The sequence below is a fragment of the Ictidomys tridecemlineatus genome, chromosome 9 (genome assembly GCF_052094955.1).
Source record: "Ictidomys tridecemlineatus isolate mIctTri1 chromosome 9, mIctTri1.hap1, whole genome shotgun sequence".
NCBI lineage: Eukaryota > Metazoa > Chordata > Mammalia > Rodentia > Sciuridae > Ictidomys > Ictidomys tridecemlineatus.
Window position 1 is genome coordinate 100,027,763 of NC_135485.1, and position 25,470 is coordinate 100,053,232.

General features: G+C 34.3%; 1 protein-coding gene across 3 annotated transcripts in view; it reads left to right on the forward strand.

Annotated features, from left to right (window-relative positions):
• Cenpe (centromere protein E) overlaps nucleotides 1-24,438 on the forward strand; it is an 81,556-nt gene extending 57,118 nt beyond the window's left edge. For all 3 annotated transcript variants that reach the window (XM_078021857.1, XM_078021858.1, XM_078021859.1), the window contains exons 41-49: nucleotides 106-303; nucleotides 917-1,117; nucleotides 3,463-3,678; nucleotides 5,931-6,116; nucleotides 10,529-10,641; nucleotides 11,986-12,083; nucleotides 14,282-14,465; nucleotides 22,229-22,515; nucleotides 24,052-24,438. In XM_078021857.1, coding sequence (XP_077877983.1) covers nucleotides 106-303; nucleotides 917-1,117; nucleotides 3,463-3,678; nucleotides 5,931-6,116; nucleotides 10,529-10,641; nucleotides 11,986-12,083; nucleotides 14,282-14,465; nucleotides 22,229-22,515; nucleotides 24,052-24,143 — 1,575 coding nt within the window. In that variant the 3' untranslated portion in view covers nucleotides 24,144-24,438. The remainder of the gene's footprint in view (nucleotides 1-105; nucleotides 304-916; nucleotides 1,118-3,462; nucleotides 3,679-5,930; nucleotides 6,117-10,528; nucleotides 10,642-11,985; nucleotides 12,084-14,281; nucleotides 14,466-22,228; nucleotides 22,516-24,051) is intronic.
• Nucleotides 24,439-25,470: the final 1,032 nt, after the last annotated feature.

Sequence of the window (25,470 nt, forward strand, 5' to 3'; positions counted from 1 at the left end):
ATAAATAAACAAGGTACACCTTCTCACCTCAGTCTCAAAGGTTTGAAACTTACTCTAAACATGAAAAAAATTAATTTTCTGATTTATTTCATTTTTTTCTACAAGTATGTGTTAAGCTATATTACAAAGATGAAAGAAGAACAACATGAATCCATCAATAAATTTGAAATAGCTTTTATTGATGAAGTGGAAAAGCAAAGTGAACTCCAAATTAAAATACAACACCTTCAACAGGATTATGACATACCATCCAAAGAATTAAGGCACTCCAAACTGAACCAGAGTTTGGATCTACATATTGAGGTATAATTTATTTTAAATAGAATTAATTAGCCTTGTTATCATGTAGAAAAGTACTTTTGCATGTGCTTAAAACTATTTGTTTTTATTTACCAGAAATTAAAAATAGGTTGAAGAATAATAACTAGCCAAACATAAAAACTGCCAAATAATGGACTAGCCTCCTTTCAGACCTCCATAGGCACAGAAAAACAGATTTAACTTTAGTAAATAGGAATCCATGGAATCCTAGAATAGAATAAAGTTTTTGGTTAGAATTATATTTTTTAGATTATTTTTTTGTTGTTGTTGTTCTTTTCTTTCTTTTTCTTTTGGTACCTGGGATGGAGCCCAGAGGCACTTAACCACTCAGCCACATTCCCAGCTCTCTTTAGTTTTTTATTTTGAGATAGGATCTCACTAAGTTGCTGAGGATCTAGCTAAGTTGCTGAAGCTGGCTTTGAGCCTCCCAAGTTGCTGGGACTGCAGGTGTGCACCACAACACCCAGCCTTAGATTACTTTAAAATATTAAGAAGAATCCATGTTTTCCCCTTTTATAATATTCTTATATTTCATATGATATTTGGATAAAATTTTCCTAATGTTCAGGTGCTAAAGTGCATGTTTCTTACACAGGAAATTCTCAAAGATTTCTCAGAAAATGACTTCCCCAGCATAAAGACTGAATTACAAGTATTTAGTAACAGGAAAAAAATGACTCAGGTTTTGGAAGAGTGGTTAAGTACTCCTTTTAATATAGAAGAACTTAAAAATAGCATCCAGAAAGAAAATGATAGCATTTGTCAAGTGAATTACTTCTACCATAATAAAATAACTGTAAGTATTAATTTTTATTATGCTACCTCATTCTGTTTGCTTTTTCTAACTCATTTCTCAGAGGGCTTAGAGTAAATTAATTTTAAGTATGTTTTCTTTAATTTATTTGCATACATTATGAAAAAAGTTGATTTTGTAAAATGTGTTCTTCCTCTAACATATTATGCTTCTTAAGATAATTAAATGTCAATTTATACTTATAAAGGTGACCCAACCTTGTGTATAGTATTCAGTTTTCACTCCTGAAATTTGAACTCCACAGCTTTTCTACTCTTCTCTCCCCTTCTCTTTCTCACTTTCAGTAGGAATTGAACTTTCTCCAAGTAGCTTCAGCCGAGGTGAGGCCTGAGTCAGTTTCAGGGCTGCAGGCAGCTGTTGTGGTAAAGCCATAGACTAGTTGGCTGGCTGCTTCAGCAGGGCCTCGGGACTTCATGAACTTTACTCCTGCTTGTCTCAGAATTATACATGCTGATTCTGAACTTTGAGGATCAAAAATGTGTCTATTTTTTGTATTAATAAACTTTATTTTTTTAGGCTGGTTTTAATTTTATAACAAAATGAAGCAGAAATTCCTGGGAGTTTTTAATGTTAAAGAGTTAGCTTGTTAGTTATTTCTTTCAGAGATCATGACTTTGAAGTTGTTTCTAAAAGGTTATCACCAAGCTCAAGGTTATCAAGGTTTCTCCCATGTTATCTTCTGGGATTTTAAAGTTTCATACTTTATATTTAATTCTGTGTTCCATTGTGAGTTACTTTTTATAAAGCTTGTAAGGTCTGTGTCTAGATTCACTTTCTTGCTTGTGGATGTCCCTTTGCTCCAGCACCATTTATTGAAAAGACCATATTTGCTCTATTTATGGCTTTTGCTCTTTTGTCAAAAATGAGTTGACTATAGGTCTATTTCTGTGACCTAACTGCATTGATAGATCTAGTCAGAGTTTTGATTTTTCAGTTCTGCTTTCTGTTGTTATGATGGACTGGTAACTTCTGAATTCTTGACGAGCTGGACCAGAATCTGCAAAATCGAGATTTTTATGTTTATTCCCTTCATGATCAGTCCCAATGTACTGATTCATAAGAACCAACAACAGGTTGTTAATTTGTTTTACTTTTCAGTAATTATTATATTCATAGTGCTCATTGGTATAATCTCTTCCTTACATAATTGGTAAGATATATAGTATCAAAAGCACTTCTTGTATGTGTGAAATTAGAGCAAAAAGAATAGATTAATATGGTAGCTTCCAAGATTGGTTTTGTGTTTCATATGTTTGAATAGTTCTTTTTTGATACTTTAATTTCATCTGGAGACTATATTTAAATCACATTGAAAGAAGGGATGAAAAAATGTTTTCCACCGGTAGTTCCTCCTATTTGTAGAATAACCAGAACGAACAAAACAGTAATAGGCTATTTCAAACATACTTGATCACAATCAATGGAGAAAGGCACAAAACAAAATAATATCTCTATAATTCAAAGCTTTTCTTATAATATTGAGGTATCAGCTGTAAGTAGCTTAGAAAGTAGGGATTGCTGCTGTGTCAGCATGAATATGGCTTCTTCTAGCACCCTGAGGGTAGGAGTCAATAACTTTGTACGATGCAAAGTCAGTAAACCAGAGCCAAAGAGTCCAGGATATCAGAAAGAACACAACTAACTTAAGATCCCGTCCTAGCAGAATGACCATAAAACCACAAAGAAGTTATAGAGGAGACCAATAAGACATTCTTGATAAGAGCAAAAAGTATATCCCATAGGAATTAGGAAGTGTTTATTATATGATTAATTTTAGAATTAGCCTTCATTGTAAAAAAGAGTATTGATGACATGTTATTCTCTGCACAGAAATGAAAGATATCCATATTAATTACCAACGGCCAGTTATTTTCCCTAAAAATACTGAAGTTTAAAATGAAGCAGGAAAATAGATAACTGTTAAGTTTATTAGGAGTGTTCTGCTGTTAGATGGCACTTAATAGCTCATCATCAACCATAACATCTATAATGATTTTAATCTGCATAATTGGTAAGATATATAGTATCAAAAGACTTCTTGTATGTGTGAAATTAGAGCAAAAAAAAACTAGATTAATATTGTAGCTTCTCTTCATGTGCTAGTACAGATCCAATAAAGCTGGGATTATCTTACTCTCATAATCAACATCCAATGTCTATAATTTCAAAAAATTTGTGCAAATCACAAAGAATGTTCATTCTTTAAAAGCATTGTTCTAGGGTGTTGGGCCTTCTAAATAATGAATTTCAGCATATGCATTGTACTAGAATTCTAGTGCTTGAATATATAAATCATTTTAGAGCTGTAATGTTTTACTGTTCAATAGGGTATAATAAATGAATCAACAGAGTTTGAGGAAAGAAGTGTAACCCGATCAAAAGAATGGGAACATGACCTGAAATCAATAATAGAGAAAAATAAAAAACTGTTTGAAGACTACCAAACTTTGACAGTCTCCCCAATATCTGGTGCCCAGGCTAATCCTATTGTACAAGACAATAAAAATCCTCATGTTACATCAAGAGCTGTACAACTAACAGAGGTATGCAATTTCTTATAAGTTATTCTTTAATTTTTAGCTTCATTCTGGAGTCTAGAGCAAAATCATAGTATTGACTACATTTATTAAGGAATATGAACACAATATTTTGTGTGTGTGATGAGCTAGATATTTATATATAGTTCTGGATATCACTCAGCTAAATAATTTTAAGTCTAGAAATTATAAAGATTTACCCTTTGTATCATAAAACAGAGGTAAATCAAAGCTTAATTTGAATACTAAATTCTTATACTATAATTTAAGTGATTACCCATTTAAATTTTTATTACTATATATTATAAACTTCCTAAATCATTTGACTTTATACTAAACTATAATCTGTCTATATGCAAAACCAATATAAGCTTAGAGAAAAATAACAATTTAGCTTTTTTCTAATTATCATTTCTTTTAATATTGGTTAATATTTCAGTCACAATAAAAAGGGAAGAGGCTAAAATTATAACAGAATAATTATACATATCAACTTGTGTCTAAGAGTCAGTAGATTATTTGAATAATCTGTTACATTATTACTTAACCTTAGGAGTTGTTAAACATTAGAAAACATGCTACCTTATTTTATTAACACACAAATGATTTAGTGGGGATTCTATGAGTAAATTACAATTTATCATTTTTACTTGTAATGAAATGTCAGCCACTACTTTAATAATTAATTACCAGTGGAAACTAGAAGATCACTAGTTTGCAGTTTTTTGATTTGGTGATCTTAAGAGAACTATCATCTGATAGACATAGAATAGAGCAAAGATAAAACCCATTTACCAAAGCAATAATTTAAAGAAGCAGAAAGAAATTCTGTCTTTGGTGACCCAAGAAAACACTCTAATGGATAAGAAACCATATGCTATTATAATTAGACTACTTTGACAATTATGCAGGAGTATACAAGTATAGCGGTGGAACAGAACTGAGTTCAGAAGCCCATTCCATTAAGCCTTAAGAATTTTATATATATATACACACACACACACACACACACACACACACACACACACACACGCGCACACAATTATGGTAATGTTCAACTCTACAGGGAAAAATTGTTTACTTATAATTTGAAACAACGAACTAGTCATCTGGAAAAGAAATAAGACTCACTAAACAAAAAATAAATTCTAGGTGGACCATAAAGCAACAGACATTTCAGAGACAGAAAAAAATGTGTGTACATGTGAATAATCTGATAAACATGAAAAAAAATTCAGGTATTTAAGTTTATCCTAAGATAATTTATACTTGTGAAAAACTGGAAATAACCTCAATCTTCATTTGTGGTGACTGAATAAATAACTTATGATATTTCCATGAAATCGGATGCTATGTATCCATAAAAACAAAAATGGAAGACATTTATATATATTGATAATAGAAAGATCAAAAAAATACTGGTTTAAAAACAGAACTTTATGTTTAGTATATAGTGTATGAGTAACTATTTTTATAAACTATATTCACATGTGCTTAGATGCTTAGAGAAAATTCCTGGGAAAGTACACTTGAAAAGTTTAGCAGTCATTGCCTCAGAATCAACTGGGATCTGAGGTGGAAACTACCTTTTCATCATGTACCTTTGAATTTTCCCCGTGTTTACCTTTTTCAATTTCAAAACTAATTAACAAAAGTAAAGGAAAAGGTATTATGTACATTACTTAGAAAATCAGTTAACAAATATATTTTTGATAGTGTTAATTTAAAATGAGTGCTTCTTTAATGTGCTTAGCACTCAACTAACCAGTAAATAACATCAACACTGTGCTGTTTTCACATTTATGGTTTAAGAATTTGTTGACAGATTATATGATTTAAATTTTTGTCATTTTTAAATCCAAAAATCAGTTACTTCCAAATGAAAGCAATACATGTCTATAGATTGAGTGATATTTGGCCTCTCTTCTTTCCTTTATGAATGCAGTTCATGAAAAATTATCAATACATAAATATAATCTTTTGTCTCAAATTTACATTCTGCATCTCTGTCTTTAAAATAAACCTTATGAGTCAGGCACAGTGGCGAACACCTGTAATCCCAGCAGTTTAGGAGGCTAAGGCAGTAGGACCGCAAATTCAAAGCCAGCCTCAGCAATTTAGCAAAGCCCTAAACAACTCAGCAAGACCCTGTCTCAACAAAAAGGACTGGGGATGTGGCTCTGTGGTTAAGCACCCCTGGGTTCAATCCCTGGTACCAAAAAAAAAAAAAACTAATGAATATATGCTTTCTCTAACAGAGGATTCAGGAACTGGAAAATTCCTTACGTGAAGCTAAAGAAAGTGCTGTACATAAGGAAAGCAAGATAATAAAGATGCAGAAAGAACTTGAAATGACCAATAACATTATAGCAAAACTTCAAGCCAAAATTAATGAATCAAATAAATGTCTTGACAAAACAAAAGAAAAGATGCAAGCACTTCAGGTAACTTAACCTCATTTTATTAGTAAATGCTATCATTTTACTTTAACTGTTAAATTTGACAAATAATTTGATGCTCTGTTCTCCCAGTCTCACCACAACTTCCTATGACATATATATGTCTGAAGCTCATTATTCAATCTTTAAAAGAAGGAACAACTTAGAAATGAAATGCAAGAGTATCTTTTTATTGTTGTTCTTTTTAGATATACATGACAGTAGAGTGTATTTTGACATATTATACATACATGGAGTATAATTTATTCTAATTAGGATCCCGTTCTTGTGGTTGCACATGGTGTGGAGTTACACTGGCCATTTATTCCTATATGAACATAGGAAACTTATGTCTAATTCATTCCACTGTCTTTCCTATTCCCATCTCCACTCCTTTCCCTTCATTTCCCTTTGTCTGATCCAACAAACTTCTATTCTTTCCTCCTCTGCTTATTGTGTTAGCATCTGCATATCTTTTTTTTTTTAAAGAGAGAGAAATTTTTAATATTTATTTTTTAGTTTTTGGCGGACACAACATCTTTGTATGTGGTGCTGAGGATCGAACCCGGGCCACACGCATGCCAGGCGAGCGCACTACCACTTTAGCCACATCCCCAGCCCAGCATCTGCATATCTGAGAGAACAATTGGCCTTTAGTTTTTCGGGATTGGCTTATTTCACTTAACATGACAGTCTCCAGTTCCATCCATTTGCCAGCAAATGTCAGAATAATTTCATTCTTCCTTATGACTGAGTAATATTCCATTGTGTGTATATGCCACATTTTCTTTATCTATTCGTCTGTTGAAGGGCACCTAAGTTGGTACCACAGTTTAGTTATTGTGAATTGAGCTTCTGTAAACATTGATTTGGCCACATCATTGTAATACACTTTTTTAATCCCTTGGGTATACAATGGTTCCATTCCAAGTGTTTTTAGGAATAGGAGTATATTTTCGTGTAAAATATTGGTTAATTTTGTCATGCTAGAAAAGCAATTTTTTAAGATATGTCAACATTGTTTATACTTGAAAATGTACATTTTTATTTTTCAAAAATAGTGTGCTTCTTATCTAAATATATAACACCATAATAAATGTATAAACACCAGTAGATTAAGTATGTTTTTATTTTTTTCTACTTGCTGTTCTTATTACTGAGACCCACTTGGTGTCCTGTGGGCTAAATCAGGCCAATTTTCTTTGGAAAGAATGGTGGTTTAAATGTTTTTGAACTTCAGTATCCTTGAAGTCATACCTCTATTCATCATTTCCTTATCACTCCCTTTTGTTTTGCTCCAACCACTTTTCATAATTCTTTTCCTCAAGTCTGAAACTGATAGTATAGAAGTGTGTTTCTGCTTCAGTGTCTCTTCAGCCCCACTAAAATTAAGAACAAGTCAAAAATGCCTTCTCTTTTCATGGTTAGCATTCTTCTAAAAAGTCTGATCCATTCATTGAGACATGAGCAGATAAACTAGAGAAAAAAGTTTGAGAGTAAATTTTTAATATTACAAATTAAACAATCACATTTTATTTATTCAATAAGTATTTGCTGAGCACCAACTATGTGGCAACAGAGGAGTCCAGAATATAAGTCAAAGAACTTGCTTTCTTGTATGGGGAGACAGAAAATTAATTGATTTTAAAATGTAAATATATGATATAAAAATGGACTGATGTGGCTTAGTGGTTAAGCACCCATGGGTTCAATCCCTGGTACCACAAAATAAAAGGGAACAACTTGAATGTTTGCCAACAGAGAAAACGTTAGATTATAATATACTCTCATACTAGGATACATTAGGTAGGTGGAGGGAAACAGTAAGTTAGACTGTTGGGCTGAGAAGTAGGTAAAGCCCACCACTGCATGCAGAGAGCAGTCTGATGAGTAAAAGGTAACAAGTAGGAAAAAGGTCTGTGAACTGTTTGTTGGTGTTGTGTACCCAAAGACAGAAGCCTATATGCTTTTCTCACAGTGGACAGGAGGGAGAAAAAAAAATTTAAATCCCTGGATTGTTTGTTACAACAAATACATTTTGCTCTTATAAAGGGGAAAAAATATATAAATATATGATAAAAAGTATAATAGAAAAAGAAATGAGTCAGACAAGGAGTATGTGGGTTCTGGGTAAAGGTGGGCATGTGCAAGCAAAGAGATGATTTTTATAGAGAGAGAGTTAAGAAAAGTCAACAATAAGATGATCTAAAGGAAGTGCTGGGGCAAACTGTGACTAGAGAAGAGTCTTCCAGGCAAAGGAAATAGCAATTGCACAGACCCAGAATCAAATATTCTAGACAGGTTTGAGAAACAAGAAAGTCACTATATTCAGAGTAGAGTGAAGACAGGGGTGGAAAATAAGGCAAGAAGCTGCAGTGAAACAGATCATAAAGGGTCTTGAGGGCCATTGGAGAATTTTGTCAAAAACAGTGTTACGTTCTGACTTAATTTCTTTAAATACTTCTCTTTGAAAAATAGACTTTAGGGAATGGTGATTTTAATTAATTAGGTACCACTACACTCTTTTTAGAACGGCCAAAATCCAAAACATTGACAAACACCAAATCCCGGCAAGGATGCAGAGCACAGGAGCTCTCACTCGTTGTGGGAATGTGAAGTGATCTAGCCACTTTGAAATACAGTTTGGCAGTTTCTTAGTAATTAAATGTTTTCTTACAATATTGATATCAGTGTTGAGAATCAGGTTCTAGTCCTGTTCCCCCAGTTTTGAAGATTAAACATCTGAGAAACTCCAAGACAAGAGCAAAAAGCTTTATTTAAAGGATAGAACAGGCTAGGGATGTGGCTCAAGCGGTAGCGCGCTTGCCTGGCGTGCGTGCGGCCCGGGTTCGATCCTCAACACCACATACAAACAAAGATGTTGTGTCTGCCGAGAACTAAAAAATAAATATTAAAAATTCTCTCTCTTTCTCTCTCTCCTCTCTCACTCTCTCTTTAAAAAAATAAAAAATAAAAAAAATAAAGGATAGAAGAGAGAAAGAGACAGGGGCTCCTCCGCAAAAGAGGAGACCCAAGTTGGTGCCTAAGGGAGTAGGGGTATCCTTGTCCCTTTTATAGATTTTAGATTTCCTTTGTTCTCATGCCCCCTCCTGCTCTCATCCTGCCTGTGGCCAATGACCAAAAACCAGGAAGGAGTTGCCCAGAAAGGCAGGAAGAGAGTCACCCAAGGGCTACTAATTAACACCTCCTTGCAGGTTACCCCTAGAAGCAGGTAACCTGGGCAACAGGATGGAGGAGGGGAAGTGTCCTGAAGATATTAACATTTTATTTCCTCTTGAATCAGCCCCCATCTTCCTGTCCCAGTCTTTCATTATCTACATTGGCTGTCCTTTTGCCCCCCAGCCTCAATATGATCAAGCAGTTGTCCTCCTTGATATTTACTCATTGCACAAAAAGCTATGCATGTGCATTTATAGCAGCTGTATCATCATTGCCCAAACTTAGAAACAATCAAGACCTCTTTTAAGAGGTGAATGGATAAATACATCATAATTATGTTGATACAAAGGAATGTCATTTATCAGATAAAAGAAATGAGCTATGAAGCTATGCAGTCATGAAAAGACATGGGCGACATGCATATTGCTAAGTGAAAGTATCCAATCTGAAAAGGCTGCCTAGTATACAATTTCAAATATGTGACGTTAGAGTTGGTGGGGAGGCATACCAGAATGAACAGGTAGAGCATAGGAAATCTAAGAAATTCTAAAGTAAATACAGACTTTAATTAATTAATAACATATTGGTATCAGTTCATTGGTTGTAACAAATGTACCATACTAATAATGCATGAATGTAATAATAGGAAAGAAGGTATGGGACACTATATACATGGGAACTCTCCATGTTTTCCATTCAATTTTTCTGTATAAAATAGTCTGTTCAATTTTTTTTAAAGATTTACTAATGCACATGAGTATGTATATGTTCTCTGAATGGAAAGCAGATATATTTGTATCACTGATTGAGCTATCTTTCTGTATAAAAATATTCCCAATAATGTTTTGTTGCTTGAATTTGAGTTCCACTTAATGTTTACATTTCTGCTCTAGCATCTTTTGTTTCCTTTTCCTGCTTCATCTTTGTCCGCCCATTTCATTATTTTCAATCTATCTGTTTCATTTTGTACATAGATCACTTTTTTCATTGCAAAATAGTACTTGTTTTAAGACATAAAAATCATATATCTATATATATTAGCTTCAAATATACCTTACATCAAATGTTTAGTTACTATTCAACTAGAATTAATGCCTTTCTTGTTTTTCTTATACTTGAAGTGGTTTGCTATTTTAAAATATGTCTACTAGAATAAAGGCAGCTAACTTTTCTTTAAAACCAGAGATATAGGACTACTGTAATCATTATTTTACTTTTCTTTTTTCCGTAACTATTAGGACCAAGTTGCTTTAGGAGCCAAACCCTATAAAGAAGAAATTGAAGATCTCAAAACAAAGCTGGTGAAAATAGACTTAGAGAAGATGAAAACTGCCAAGGAATTTGAGAAGGAGTATGTTATAGCTTTAATTGAACATGGCTTTAATAGCTTTTCTTTCTAAACTACATAAATATCTTTGTATTAGTTAACTTTTTAAAAAGAAACTTATGAAAATGTTAGTGCTTTAAAAAAAATACAAACCCACAAATTTTTAAATTTACTAAACTGTCATATAAAGTTTTTTATGTTAATGACAGTTCTGATCAATTAACATACTTTTTTGAATGCTTCCTTCTCAATTGGGTATAAACAACTTAAAATGGCCTTTTCATGCTTAGAAGTGAACATTAAGAACTTATACATGTCTCTGTGTGAGTCTCTGTGTGTGCATATATAAGAGTGTATTTTCTTTTCATTTATAGGTACCTAGGACCCCAGAGCATATTCTTTTTATTAATACACACACACACACACACATACACATACACACACACACACACTTATAAGAGCATGCTTCTATCTATAATAATGAAAAGAACACTAAACAGAGAGTCAGGGAAACTGAATTAGAAGTGCTCACTTATTAATGCATTACCTTAAACAAGCTCTTTAGCCTGTCAGATCCTTGCATTCACAATCAATAAAAGGAGAGGGTTATTATAGGATGTCTTAAGAGGTCTTCTAGATCCTAGCATTCTTCATTCTTCCTAATCTTGAATAAATATCTAATAATCTCTAATTCTGCTCAAAATGTAGCACTCTGTAAGTCTCTGTGCTGCCTAGCTGCCTTCCACTATTAGGTCCTTAATTATTTTTTAAGAAAAAAGCTTTTACTTATAGAATCAAAATACTTTTATAGTTTTTGAGAAAGACAGAAAGTCTTAAAATTTATTATTGCCTATTAATATCTAAACCAACAATTCATAAAATGTCTTTCTACTGGGAAACAATGATCAGAATTTGACCTTTGACTCTTTCACCTTAGACCAGACCTGCAATCAGGCTTTGCTTTCCTGACAGTGTAGAAATGAAACTGCTTTTCTCTTTCTTGCTCTGGTAATTGTACCTTCAAGACCATTCTGTGACTCCATGATAGCATCCCAACTGTTTGTTTTATAGCATCTCCAAATATAACTTGGCTTAATAGCCAATTAATAGCTATCGAGCTTTCAGAAATTTTAGAACTGGTTTCTCAATATTAAGAAAATTGGAGTGTTCCTATAACAAAATACTTGGAATTTGCTGGCATTATAGCCATAAAGGGCATCATATAAAGAGAGATTATGCAGGATGATCTACCACTACTTATGGGTACTATGCTAATATAATGCATCATATTACAAAATTCTTGACAAAGATTCTGTTCATTCTTCCATAGAAAATTAGTTGCTATATTTTTATTATTGTTCTTGTTAGAATTCATTCTACAAAAGCCACTATAGACTATCAAAAAGAAGTGATAAGAGTATTAAGAGAAAATCTGAGAAGAAGTCAACAGGCCCAAGATGCTTCAAGTAAGTAGAAACTACACATATTTTCAGATCTTTCCAATATTATTTCTCAACACACAGACTTTGAAAATGCCTATTATCCATATGACATTCAATAACCTAAGTTAATCAATAATCTCTTTTTAAAATAAATATATATCTTGTAGTATCTCTTTAGATTACTATAGTCAACTGTTTATCCATTATAGATTCTATATGAATTTTACTTTTGCATTATTAGATCTTTACCTATACTGAAGATACCTTTGCTGTTATAAAAGAATGACTTTTATGGTCAAGGTAGAACCACCCTTCCCAATAAAAGCCAAATACATTCCTTAGTACATTTTAAACTGTATGCAACTAATAAATGACGATTGGTACACAGTAAAAATAAGTAAATATTAACCTATTTGCTCTTAAAAGTAAAAAATATCAAAGTGATATTTACTTGAAAAGCTTTTTAAAATATATCTCAGCTACATTTTAAGATTTAATGGTTAAATTTCTACATATGCACTTCCTAAACAATCTTTTTTTCACATTTTTGTCTAATGTTTTACTTGAGAAGAGAGAATTCTGGCTAGTACTTAGGCAGCTTTATGTAATAGAAAATGCACTGAGCTAAAAATCGGGGGAAGTTCTCTAGACTGACTGCCCTCACTAATGGCCACATGATATCACAGGTCCAGCACCTGACCTTTCTCACCTTATATGCACTTGTTAAGAAGAGCAAACCAAAAGTTGTATGTGAAAGCACATGGAAAATTCTAAATGCCAAGCAAGATATAATATTTTATCATAAAATATAATAATAATAAATGTTGTTATCCACTCAGTGTGTGTTGAAGACATACCTAATGTAGATTAAACTTCCTGAGTGTCTATTGCAATATGCTCTTAGCAACTGTCTAGAAAACTTGACAAGATGAAAATAAAAGTGAAGATTCTTTGTTACAGAAAGGTCAGGATCGTTCCTCCTGATGTGTAGGTGGCTTTCAGGTATGTACAAGTAGAGTGATTCTTACCCTAAGTGCTTAGACCCAGAAACTTTGGGGGTTTGGATTTTTTCAGATTTTGAGATATTTGCATAATATACATAATGATGTAACATGGGGATAGGGCCCAAGTCTAAACATAAATTGATTTATGTTTTCATACACATCTTTAGTACACAGCCTGAAGGTAACTTTTTATGATATTTTTAATGATTTTGTGCAGAAAGCAAAGGCTTTCCCTGCCACCCACATGGATAATATGAATACTAAATAAGCATCTCACAATTTTATGCAATTGAACACAGTTTTACATATATAGTGTGAAATACTGACTAACATGCTTTAATAACATTCTAAGGTATATTTAGTAACAGTTTACGTTGAGTACTTACAATGCCCTGAATGACTGAGGCAGTCCTCATACTTTCTCTGTATTGACAAGCCCTCCAGCTGAGCACTAATTTTGAGCAGCTCTAACTGGAGAGGGTAGCCATTGCTGCAGTTAGGATGAAAGATCTTAGCCATATTTGGTAGAGGTTGATGTCAATTCTAAAGACATTTAGAACTGATGATCAGCCAAGTGTGGTTGGTGCTCACCTGTAATCCCAGCTATTTGAGAAACTAAGACGGGGATCTCAAGTTCAAAGCAGTCTGAGCAACTTAGTAAAATACTATCTTAAAATAAATAAATTAAAAGGCCTAGAGATATCTCTCAGTGATAGAGCCTTGCCTATAGCATGCACAAGGCCCAGTTCAATCCCCAGTATTGCCTTCCTGAAAAAAAAATTAATTTAATTTAAAAATAGAACTGGTGGGGCTGGGGATATGGCTCAAGCGGTAGCGCGCTCACCTGGCATGCGTGCGGCCCGGGTTCGATCCTCAGCACCACATACCAACAAAGATGTTGTGTCCGCCGAGAACTAAAATAAATAAGTAAATAAATAAATTCTCTCTCTCTCTCTCTCTCTCTCATTCTCTCTCTCTCTCTCTCTCTCTCTCTCTCTTCCCCCCCCTCCTCTCTCTTTAAAAGAAAAAAATAGAACTGGTGATCAAACAGGCTGGGTAGGTAGGTGAGGTACAAGGACAAGTCTACAATGACTTCCACGGTAATGGTGGAAATGTTTGAATTTTTATAGTTTTTCTTATTTATTTTAAATCTTGAAGATAATCAAAATTACACTATATTAAAAAAATACCACCTATTTATGTTTTTGCTTTCCACAGTGATATCAGAACATACTGATTCTCAGCCTTCAAATAAGCCCATAACCTGTGGTGGTGGCAGTGGCATCATACAAAGCACAAAAGCACTTATTTTGAAAAGTGAATACATAAGGCTAGAAAAGGAAATTTCTAAGTTAAAGCAGCAAAATGAGCAGCTAATAAAGCAAAAGAATGACCTGCTGAGGTAAGATTTGATTGTGTGATAGTTAATGTGCTTATGGCTGTTACATCAGTTGGGTGGGGGGATTGTATTTTGTATAGTTGACAGCCCTTCATATGTTATGAGGAAAGTAAATTTTAGAGTTTATATAGTAAATGCCTTTAAAAAAAGAATATACTACCACCAACCCAGATGTTTTCATCAACTAACCTGTTTTTAACTAAGTCAAGAAAGTAAACAAAGACTTTTGAGGGGACAGCAGAGATATACCACAAGTCAATGAAGCTATACTCAACAGAGAACCCTTTAAGTCTGTTACCATAGCCTATTTACTTTTACTTTATAAACAAAGCTAACAAGTGTAAAAGGTCATTATGAAAGAGCAAATCTAGGTGTTGGAGAGAGAATGTGGTGATAAAAAACTTAAACTCTAAGAATAGATCTAAAAAATGAACAGAAATTAGGTCAGATGAAACAAATGTAATTTTAAAAAAATTTTTTATTCTAATTTGTTACATGACAGTAGAATGCATTGTAATTCATATTGCACATATAAATCATAATTTTTCATATCTCTGGTTGTATATAAAGTATATTCACACCATTAATGTCTTCATACATGTTCTTAGGGTAATTATATCCATCTCATGACACCCTCATTTCTACCCCCATGCCTTCTCCTTTCCCCTCCGACCCCTTTGCCCTATCTAGAGTTCTTCTAATCTTCCCATGCTCCCCCTCCCAACCCTACTATTAATCAGCCTCCTTATATCAGAGAAAACATCTGATATTTGGTTTTGGGGGATTGGCTAACTTCACTTAGTATTATATTCTCCAACTGCATTAATTTACCTGCAAATGCCATGACTATATTCTCTTTTATTGCTGAGTAATATTCTATTGTGTATATATACCACATTTTATTTATCCATTCATCTACTGAAGGGAATCTAGGTTGGTTCCACAGTTTAGCTATTGTGAATTGTGCTGCTATAAACATTTATGTGGCTATGTCTCTGTAGTATGCTGTTTTTAAGTCCTTTGAGTATAGACCAAGGAGTAGGGTAGCTGGGTCAAATGGTGGTTTCATTCACAGTTTTCCAAGGAACCTCCAAACTGCTTTCCATAATGGCTGCACCAATTTGCAGTCCCACAAAATGTATGAGTGTGCTTTTTTGTTGTTGTTGTTTGTATTTTTAATAGCTGCCATTCTGACTGGAGTGAGATGAAATCTTAAGAGTAGTTTTGATTTGCATTTCTCCAATTGTTAGAAATGATGAACATTTTTCATATATTTGTTTATTGTATATCATCTTCTGAGAAGTGTCTGTTCAGGTCCTTGGCCCATTTATTGATTGTGTTATTTAGTTTTCTGGTGTTTAGTTTTTTGTGTTCTTTTTATATCCTGGAGATTACTGCTGTTTCTGATGTGTAAGGGGTAAAAATTTGTTCCCAAGATGTAGGCTATTTACCTCACTGATTGTTTCTTCTGCTGAGAAAAATTTTTTTAGTCTGAAATCATCCCATTTATTGATGCTTGATTTTAATTCTTCCGCTATAGGAGTCTTATTAAGTCTTCCTTTAGTCGAGACCTAATCCCACATGATGAAGATTAGGGCCTATTTTTTCTTCTATTAGAACAGGGTTTCTGGTTTAATTCCTAGGTCCTTGATCCACTTTAAATTGGGTTTTATGCATGGTGAAAAGGTAGGGGTTTGATTTCATTTTGTTGCATATGGATATCCAGTTTTCCCAGCATCATTTGTTGAAGAAGCTATCTTTTCTCTGATGCATGTTTTTGGCACATTTGTCTAATATAAGATAATTCTAATTTTCTGGGTTAGTCTCTGGATCCTCTATTCTGTACCATTGGTCTACTAGTCTGTTTTGGTGCCAATACCCACCGTTTTGGTTACTATCACTCAATAGTATGATTTAAGTTCTGGTATAGTGATGCCACCTGCTTCACTCTTCCTGCTAAGGATTGCTTCAGCTATTCTGGGTCTCTTTATTTTTCCAGATGAATTTTATGACTGCTTTTTCTATTTCTATGAGGAATGCCATTGTGATTTTTAGTGGAATTGCATTAAATCTGTATAGTGCTTTTGGTAGTATAGTCATTTTGATAATATTAATTCTGCCTATCCAAGAGCAGCGTAGATCTTTCCATCTTCTAAGGTCTTCTTTGATTTCTTTTTTTAGGGTTCTGTAGTTTTCATTGTATAGGTCTTTCACCTCTTTTGTTAAATTGATTCCCAAGTATTTTATTTTATTTTAGGCTATTGTAAATGGGGTAGTTTTCCTCACTTCCCTTTCAGAAGATTTGTCACTAATATACAGAAATGCCTTTGATTTATGGGTGTTGATTTTATATCCTGCTACTTTGCTGAATTCATTTACTAGTTCTAAAAGTATTCTTGTGGAACTTTTAGGGTCTTCTGGGTATTGAATCATATCATCAGCAAATAGTGCTAATTTGAGTTCTTCTTTTCCTATTTGTATCCCTCTAATTTCTTTCATCTGTGTAATTGCTCTGGCCAGTGTTTCAAGAACTATGTTTAATAGAAGTGGTGAGAGAGGGCATCCCTGTCTTGTTCTACTTTTTAGAAGGTCTTTTTTCTCCACTTGGAATGATGTTGACCTGGGGCTTAGCATAGATAGCCTTTATGATGTTGAGAAATGTCCTTGGTATCCCTCATTTTTCTAGCGTTTTGAACATAAAGGGGTGCTGATTTTGTCAAATGCCTTTTCTGCATCTATTGAGATGGACATATGATTCTTTAAGTCTATTTATGTGATGAATTGCATTTATTGATTTCAGTATGTTGAACCAAGCTTTCATCCCTGGGATGAATCTCATTTGATCATGGTGCACAATCTTTTTGATATGTTTTGTGCTTGATTTGCCAGAATTTTATTGAGAATTTTTGCATCTATGTTCGTTAGAGAGATTGGTCTGAAGTTTTCCTTTTTTGATGTGTCTTTGCCTAGTTTTGGAATCAGGATGAGATTGTCCTCATAGAATGAGTTTGGAAGTACTCCCTCTTTTTCTATTTTGTGAAATAAATTGAAGAGTATTGGTTTTAGTTCTTCTTGTAGAACTCAGCTGTGTATCCATCCTGTCTTGGGCTTTTCTTAGTTACTAGGCTTCTGATGGTTTCTTCTATTTCATCGCTTGATATTGGTCTATTTAAATTGTGGATATAATCCTGATTCAATTTGGGCAAATCATATGACTTAAGAAATTTGTCCATGCCTTTGGTATTTTCTATTTTATTGGAGTACAAGTTTTCAAAATAATTTCTAATTATCTTCTGTATTTCTGTAGTGTCTATTGTGATACTACCTTTTCATCACGTATATTAGTAGTTTGAGTTTTCTCTCTCCTTCTCTTCATTAGCATAGCTAAAGGTCTATCAATTTTATTTATTTTTTCAAAGAACCAGCTTTTTGTTTTGTCAATTTTTTCACTTGTTTCTTTTGTTTCATTTTCATTGATTTCAGCTCTGATTTTAGTTATTTCTTGCCTTCTACTGCTTTTGGTGTTGATTTGTTCTTCTGTTTTTAGGGTTTTGAGATGTAATGTTAGGTCATTTATTTGTTGGCTTTTTTTTCTTTTAAGAAATGAGCTTCATGCAATGAACTTTCCTCTTAGTACTGCCTTCATAGTGTCCCAGAGATTTCGATATATTGTATCTGTGTTCTCATTTACCTCTAAGAATTTTTAATCTCCTCCTTGATGTCTTCTCCAACCCATTGTTTATTCAGTAGCATATTATTTAGTCGCCAGGTATTGGAATAATTTTTATTTTTTATTGGTCATTGATTTCTAATTTGATTTTATTAAGATCTGATAAAATGCAGGGTAGTATCTCTACTTTTTTATATTTGCTAAGAGTTGCTTTGTGTCATAGTATAGTATATGGTCCATTTTACAGAAGGATCCATGTGCTGCTGAGAAAAAAGAGTATTCACTTGTTAAAGGGTGAAATGATCTATATATGTCTGTTAAGTCTAAGTTATTGATTGTATTATTGAGTTATATAGTTTCTTTGTTCAGCTTTTGTTTGGAAGATCTATCCAGTGGTGAGAGAGATGTGTGTTAAAGTCACCCAAGATTATTGTGTTGTGGTCAGTTTGACTCTTGAACTTGAGAAGAATTTGATGATCAAAGATGCTACATTGTTTTGATTGTTATGGCTTGGTGTATGGTTACCTTGAGCAGTATGAAATGTCCTTCTTTATTCCTTTTGATTAACTTTAGCTTGAAGTCTCCTTTATTTGATATGAGGATGGAAACCCCTGCTTGTTTCTGCAGTCCATGTGGGTGGTATGATTTTCCCAACCTTTCACCTTCAGTCTGTATATGTCTTTTCCTATCAGATGAGTCTCCTGGAGGCAGCATATTGTTGGGTCTTTTTTTTAAAAAAAATCCATTTTTTGATGGGTGAGTTTAGGCCATTAACATTCAGAGTTATTATTGAGACATTATTTGTATTCCTAGCCACTTTTGCTTATTTTTGGTATTTGACTTCACTTGGTTTCTCCTCTGATTAGTTTTTCCTTTAGGATACTACCTCCCTCTGATGATTTTCATTGTTTTTCGTTTCCTCTTCATGGAATATTTTACCAAGGATGTTCTGTAGGGCTGGTTTTCTAACTGTAAATTTTTTTAACTTTTGTTCATCATGGAAGGTTTTTATTTCATCATCAAATCTAAAGCTTAATTTTGCTAAATACAAAATTCTTGGTTGCATCTATTATCTCAGAGCTTGAGATACATTGTTCCAGGATATTCTAGCTTTCAGAGTCTGGGTTGAAAAATCTGCAGTTACCCTAATTGGTTTTCCCCTATATGTAATCTGATTCCTTTCTCTCATGGCTTTTAATATTCTCTCCTTATTCTGTAGTTGGGCATTTTCATTATAATGTGCCTTGGTATGGATCTGTTGTGATTTGGTGTCCTGTAAGCTTCTTGAATTTGGTTTTCCAATTCATTCTTCAGTTTTCTGATTTTATTTCATTGAATAGATTGTTCATTCCTTGGTTTGAAATTCTATGCTTTCCTCTATCCCAACCACTCTTAAATTTGGTCTTTTTATGATATCCCATATTTCTTGAATGTTCTGCTCATGGTTTCTTACCATTTTCACTGTGTGGTCTACATTTTTTCAAGATTATATATTTTGTCTTTATTGTCTGAGGTCCTGTCTACCAAGTGGTCTACTCTGTTGGTGATGCTTTCTGTTGAACTTTTAATTTGGTTTATTGTTTCTTTCATTTCAAGGATTTGTTTTTGTTTTCGTTTTTTTAGAACCTCTATCTCCCTGTTGAAGTAATCTTTTGCTTCCTGTATCTGTTTATGTAGCTCTTTGTGGAAATGATCTTTTGCTGTCCATATTTGCTCTCTTATACCATCCTTTAATTCACAGACCATTGTAACCATGTACATCCTAAACTCCTTCTCTGTCATTTCTTCTGCTGTGGCTGCTAATGATTCTAGTAATGTGATATCTTGATTTGTTTGGGGCACTTTTCTCCCTTTTGCTTGTGTATCTTTCTTTTCAGCTCTGTGGGTCCAGGGTGTTATTGTTTTTACCCTATAAGCTTATGGTGTTCCAATATATCTCCTTTGTGGGGAAGGACAGTGTTAACAGATCCCAATATAAACAATATACCACCTATAAACAATTCATTGCTATTAAGACCTATACAGTTTGGTCACAATGTACAGAAATGTTGAATTTGATTATTATCTATAATGTAATCAGTAGGTTTGTAAAAGGGTTTACAGTTTCTGACAGTGTACAATGAACTGGGAATGAAGTGTAGGATGATATGCTGAGGAGGCAGGATGTGAGAATATAGAGTTAGTATATCTTAGGAAGTGTGAAAGAGAAATAATGAAGAGTGTTAGTAGCAGGAGAATAGATAGGAAGTAGTTTGGGATAGATAAGTATGTGGGAAGACAGTAGAGTACATAAAACAAATACATATGTATTATGAAAAATAAAGGATATTAAAATAGTAAAAATTGGAGGAAAAAAAGGCATATTCAACACCAGTATAATATACTATTCAGACGTTCCAGTCCTCAAAATCCTAGTTGATACAAAGTACTTGTTTTCACATATGTTGAGGATGGGAGGGTAGGAGGATAGAGGAGGAGAAGAAAAAGAGAAAAAAAGTTTAAAAAAATAAATAATATGAAAAATTTTTTTTTAAATCTCAAAGAAAGAAACTAGGATTGTTAATTGTTTTGGTTGGAGATGAGTCTCTTTCCTGCTTCCCGTTCCATTCAGTAGGTGGGTTTGTTGTTAGATGGTATCTCCACCCTCATGATAGTGAAGGTAACCAGGGTGGGAATTCTGGTTCTGGGACAGGGTTACCTGGATGTGAGGTGTGGCACCCGCCAGTCCCTGTAGGGAGACTGCACTTCAAAGGTCTCTTTTTGGTTCCGCTCCTATGACTTGAGCACCTGGTCCTATCTCCCTATCTTGCTTGAAGGTTTCCCAGTTCCTGGTCTCTCTGTTAGCCTCCACACTGTCTTACCTTCTCCTTCTAGGGACCTCTCCCACTGGGGCTCTCTTGGGCGGTGCCCTGGTCGCACTGCACACCCATCCCACTGAGAGCTGTTTTATGTTTGGTAGTTACTGTTCTGGGTTAATGGCCACTGGGAAGAGGCAGGAGTTGGAAACTGGGTACCTGGTCAGCGGAAGTTCCGATCTGGGAGCTGCCCCCACCAAACATAGTGATGAAGGTATCCCAAGTTGGAGGCAGGCCTAGTCGGGTGGAGGAAGCCTGGCAATAGTGTGTGATATGTTCAGAGATGAGCTCTGTGGCGTGCAGCCTTGGGGCTTTTGGCTGTCTTCAGAGCCCGTGAGATGTCCCTGGATGCAGGTAGATTACCGCATAGGGGAATATGGCAGTAGCTTCAGAGTCAGTCACAAGATGGAGACGACTTGGGGAGTCTCACATTGGTAGATGGGGTCTACAGGGGAGTGGCGGCAGAGTTCCTATGGGTGGGTAGTGACTGATTGTACTGTGTTGGTGTGGAGCAGCATCTGGAAGTTCTGTACCTGTGCTGATGCAGTGATCCTGCTAATACACTCGGGAGCTCTGTGTGGGCTAATGCTTCGGGGCTAGTATTTGGGTGGGGGGAGACAGGAGCCTGGAGTCCTGCTCCAACACTGAGCCCCAGAGCCCTGCGCAGGCACAGCACTGGTGATTTCTGTGCAAGAGCAGCTGTTTAGGGGTTCCCTATCACTCTCAGAGAGGCAGTATTCCCACTCGGTGAGACCTGGGTCACAGAGCAACCCAGAATGCTGCCTCCCTCTGGCTCGCCATCTTGGATTCCCCCAAGAAATGTAATTTTTTAAATAAAGCTTCATCAAACAAGATTTGTCTGTCCAGAAAGACTAATTTATCACATCAAAGACTAAATTATTACATCAAAATATCAATAGACAAACCAATCCAGATGATATCAGTTAATTTGAAAACCTAGTATTATACTTGAAATTTTTAAACTCTATGATGACAAAGTTTTACTGAAATTATTCAATTTATATAGACCCATTTCACTTTTTGAACTGTGGAAATAGTCCAAACAAAAAGCATTAGATTGAAATTAAAATATTAATGTGGTAAAATGGTAAATTTTATGTTAAGTATATTTCACCACAGTTTTTTATCGATTTTTTTTTATGTGGATATGTTTTAAGAACTGAACAGTCTAGCAAACTTCCTTTTTATTTATTTATGTATTTTTCTTACCTACACTTAAGCAATAATCAGCATCTTTCCAATGAGGTCAAAACTTGGAAGGAAAGAACCCTTAAAAGAGAGGTTTGCAAAGAAGTAACTTGTGAGAATTCTCCAAAATCTCCCAAAGTGACTGAAACAGATTCTAAAAAGATACAAAATATACCATCTCAATACAAGGAACAAAATGTACAAAATCCAGTACCAAAGGAATCGCCAAAATCTTGGTTTTTTGATAACCGATCCAAGTCTTTACCAGCACCTCGTCCAGTTCGTTATTTTGATAACTCAAGTCTCGGCCTTTGCCCAGGTAAGTAAATATAAAGGTTAATTGGAAGCCAGGGGATAACATTTGGAACTTGTCTTTTAATATTTGGCCCCAAATGTCAAGTTTAGATAAGAAATTTGGTTAAGCAAGCTACAGTGCACAGACTTTGTCTGCTGACCCTCTGTAAGAAAGTCAGTTTTTCTCCAAAGCACAGTGACATGTAGTCACTCTTACACCAACTGAAGTCTTTATTCTGCCTCTACAGTTTTCTCCAAAGACAGACAAGCAACAAATCAAGGACATAAAGAAACTACCCTATAAACAAAACTGCTACTAAAAAGGCTTTCAAGTCAATTCAGTGGGCCTGTCATTTCATTGACATGTTCATTTTACACAAGCCACATGATGGATTACGATATATACTTATTCATTTAATGAGAAAAATCTTTTGAACCCCCACTCTAGTGATACATTGATAAATAAACCAGACAATAAGCAAGTACAGATGTTTCCCTAATATATTACTACAGTATGTATCATAGTATGGGTAGTACAGTATTTCCCTACTATGTTAACCACAGGATCTTTTGACTTTGCAGTGGTGTGAAAGCATACCCATGTAAGTATTATGATTTTCAGTTTTGGACAGTATTCCAAAAAATTACACAGGGTATTCAGTATTCACCAGTAGGCTTTGTGTTATATTGTTTTGTCTAGCTGTAGGCTAATGTCATTGGTCTGAGCATATTTAAGGTAGGTTAGATAAGTAAGCTATGACATTCTATAGATGAAGGTATTAAATGCATTTTTTATTTCAGATATCTCTACTTAAAATGCGCTTATTAGGATGTAACTCAATCATAAATCAGGGGAAAATTATATTTTTTAAGTAAAGTTTTAGAAATATAAAAGTCTATGAGACATATAATAGGTACTTTTGTTGTTATTGTTGTTTAGGAATATTGAGGAAGTCTTCCTCCAGGAAGGGAACTGAGATATAAAAGACTAATGTGAATTAGCTTAACAAAGTGGGGGAGGGAAAGAAATTTCAGGCAGATGAAACAGTGACAGCCTCAGTGTAGGAGAGACCAGGACCAGGGGTAGAGAAATGTGGTGTCACCACTGAACAGGCTAGCAATCATGTGGATAAAGCCAGGCCAAAGAGAGAAAGAGGTAAGTCAGATGTGCAGGACTTCCATAAATTACATAAAGGAATTTTTAGTTACCCTGAGAGTAGGTGGAAGTAGTCTTTGAAATATTTTAAGCAATTGAGGGCCATTGTTAAGTAAAATAAGGGTTACTTGAACACAGACACTGCAATACTGCTACAGTCCATCTGGTAACTGAGATGGCTGCCAGGTGACTGGAGTGTGGTAGAACATGCATACAGCATGGATACACCAGGGTGGGATGGAGTGGAACAATGAATTTCATCACCACTCAATGTGGCATGCTATTTAAAAGTTCTGAATTTTTTATTTTTAGAATTTTCTATTTAGTATTTTTGTACCATGATAGATCACAGATAACTGATATCTCTTTAACAGGATTAATTTTGGCTTTTATTTTCTTTGTCAGAGGAACAAACCATAGGAGCAGAATGTGTGGATCCTAAGCCAGGTCCTTGGTACACCTCCGGAAAAGATGCACCCGAGTGCAAAACTCAGTAGGCTCCCCTCTGTCACTTTTCTGGAGGCCTTGCATTCCATGTTTGGAAATGATGCTCTTACTATGTGTGTCTATTCATGGCAGTGATGTCACAATCCAACTTAACTTCAATTTATTTTTCACTTTGCCACTAGAATTAGAAAATAAAGGAACAACAAATTAATTTATTCCAATAATTTAGAATAATGACAGCTATACCTTCTTCTTGCATGTGGTAACACTTTTTTAAAAAGTTTAATTGTATTATTTATTTATATATATTGCAAAGAATAAAATTATTGAAGGAAATTTCTTCTCATAAATTGTATGTTTTTATTAATGTAAACTTATTCACTTTTGACTTTATTAAAAATTATTTACTTTTGTTAAAAATTATAAATTATTTACATTTATTAAAAATTATAAACTTTTTTATCTAATACCTTGAACATTCATTAAATGTTTAATTAGTATTTCTGAATCACAACTCCGTGTACTATTAAAGATTTCTTAGTGAGATTCTCTCTTCGTGCTGTCTTTCAGGATTTTGCTATGAAATTATACACATATTTTCTTAAATTCTTAAAGGATAGCAGAAGCTCTTTCCTCTTAACTTGTGGTCATAATCTTCCTTATGCTTTAATAACTACAAAACTTCTTTCTGACTTTTCTGTTAACCAACTCATCCCATTCCCCATGCAAGTATTCCAAATAGGTTAGAATATTATTAGATTTTGTTCTTCATTGCACTTCAGTGGAAGAACTTCATAGATCATTTATCCTACCTCTTCAATTTAGGCATGAGGAAACAGTACTCAAGTTGTGTGAACCTGAGGTTCCCACAGATATATTAGGCATATATGGATGGGTTTTAAACAAGCTGTAAAACTTCTGAAATTTTAGGCAAACGTTTGTATGTGGATTTATTTTTCTAGGGTCCATACTTTATGTTTTTAAAGAATATCCAATATTTTATATCATGATTTTGAAAAACCACTTAAAATAGCAACTTCCTAGGGTTATAGGACAGAGTTAATGTGATTTTCCCTTAACATAGAGGAGCTCAGTGGCAGAATACTTGCCTAGCATGTGTGAGGCACTGGGTTTGATCCTTAGCACCACATAAAAAAATAAATAAAATGAAGGCATGATGTCCATCTACAACTACAAAAAAAATTTTTTTTAATATATTGTCATAGGAATTTATTAGGGTTAAGGGGAAATTGTCCCTTTTTATAACCTTTTCTCCTCAGACGTTACCCATATAAAACAGAGCAGCAGGTTTGATTCTCCTCCTACCCTTCCCACCCCTACCCAGTATTGGAGATTGAATTCAGGGCCTCACACATA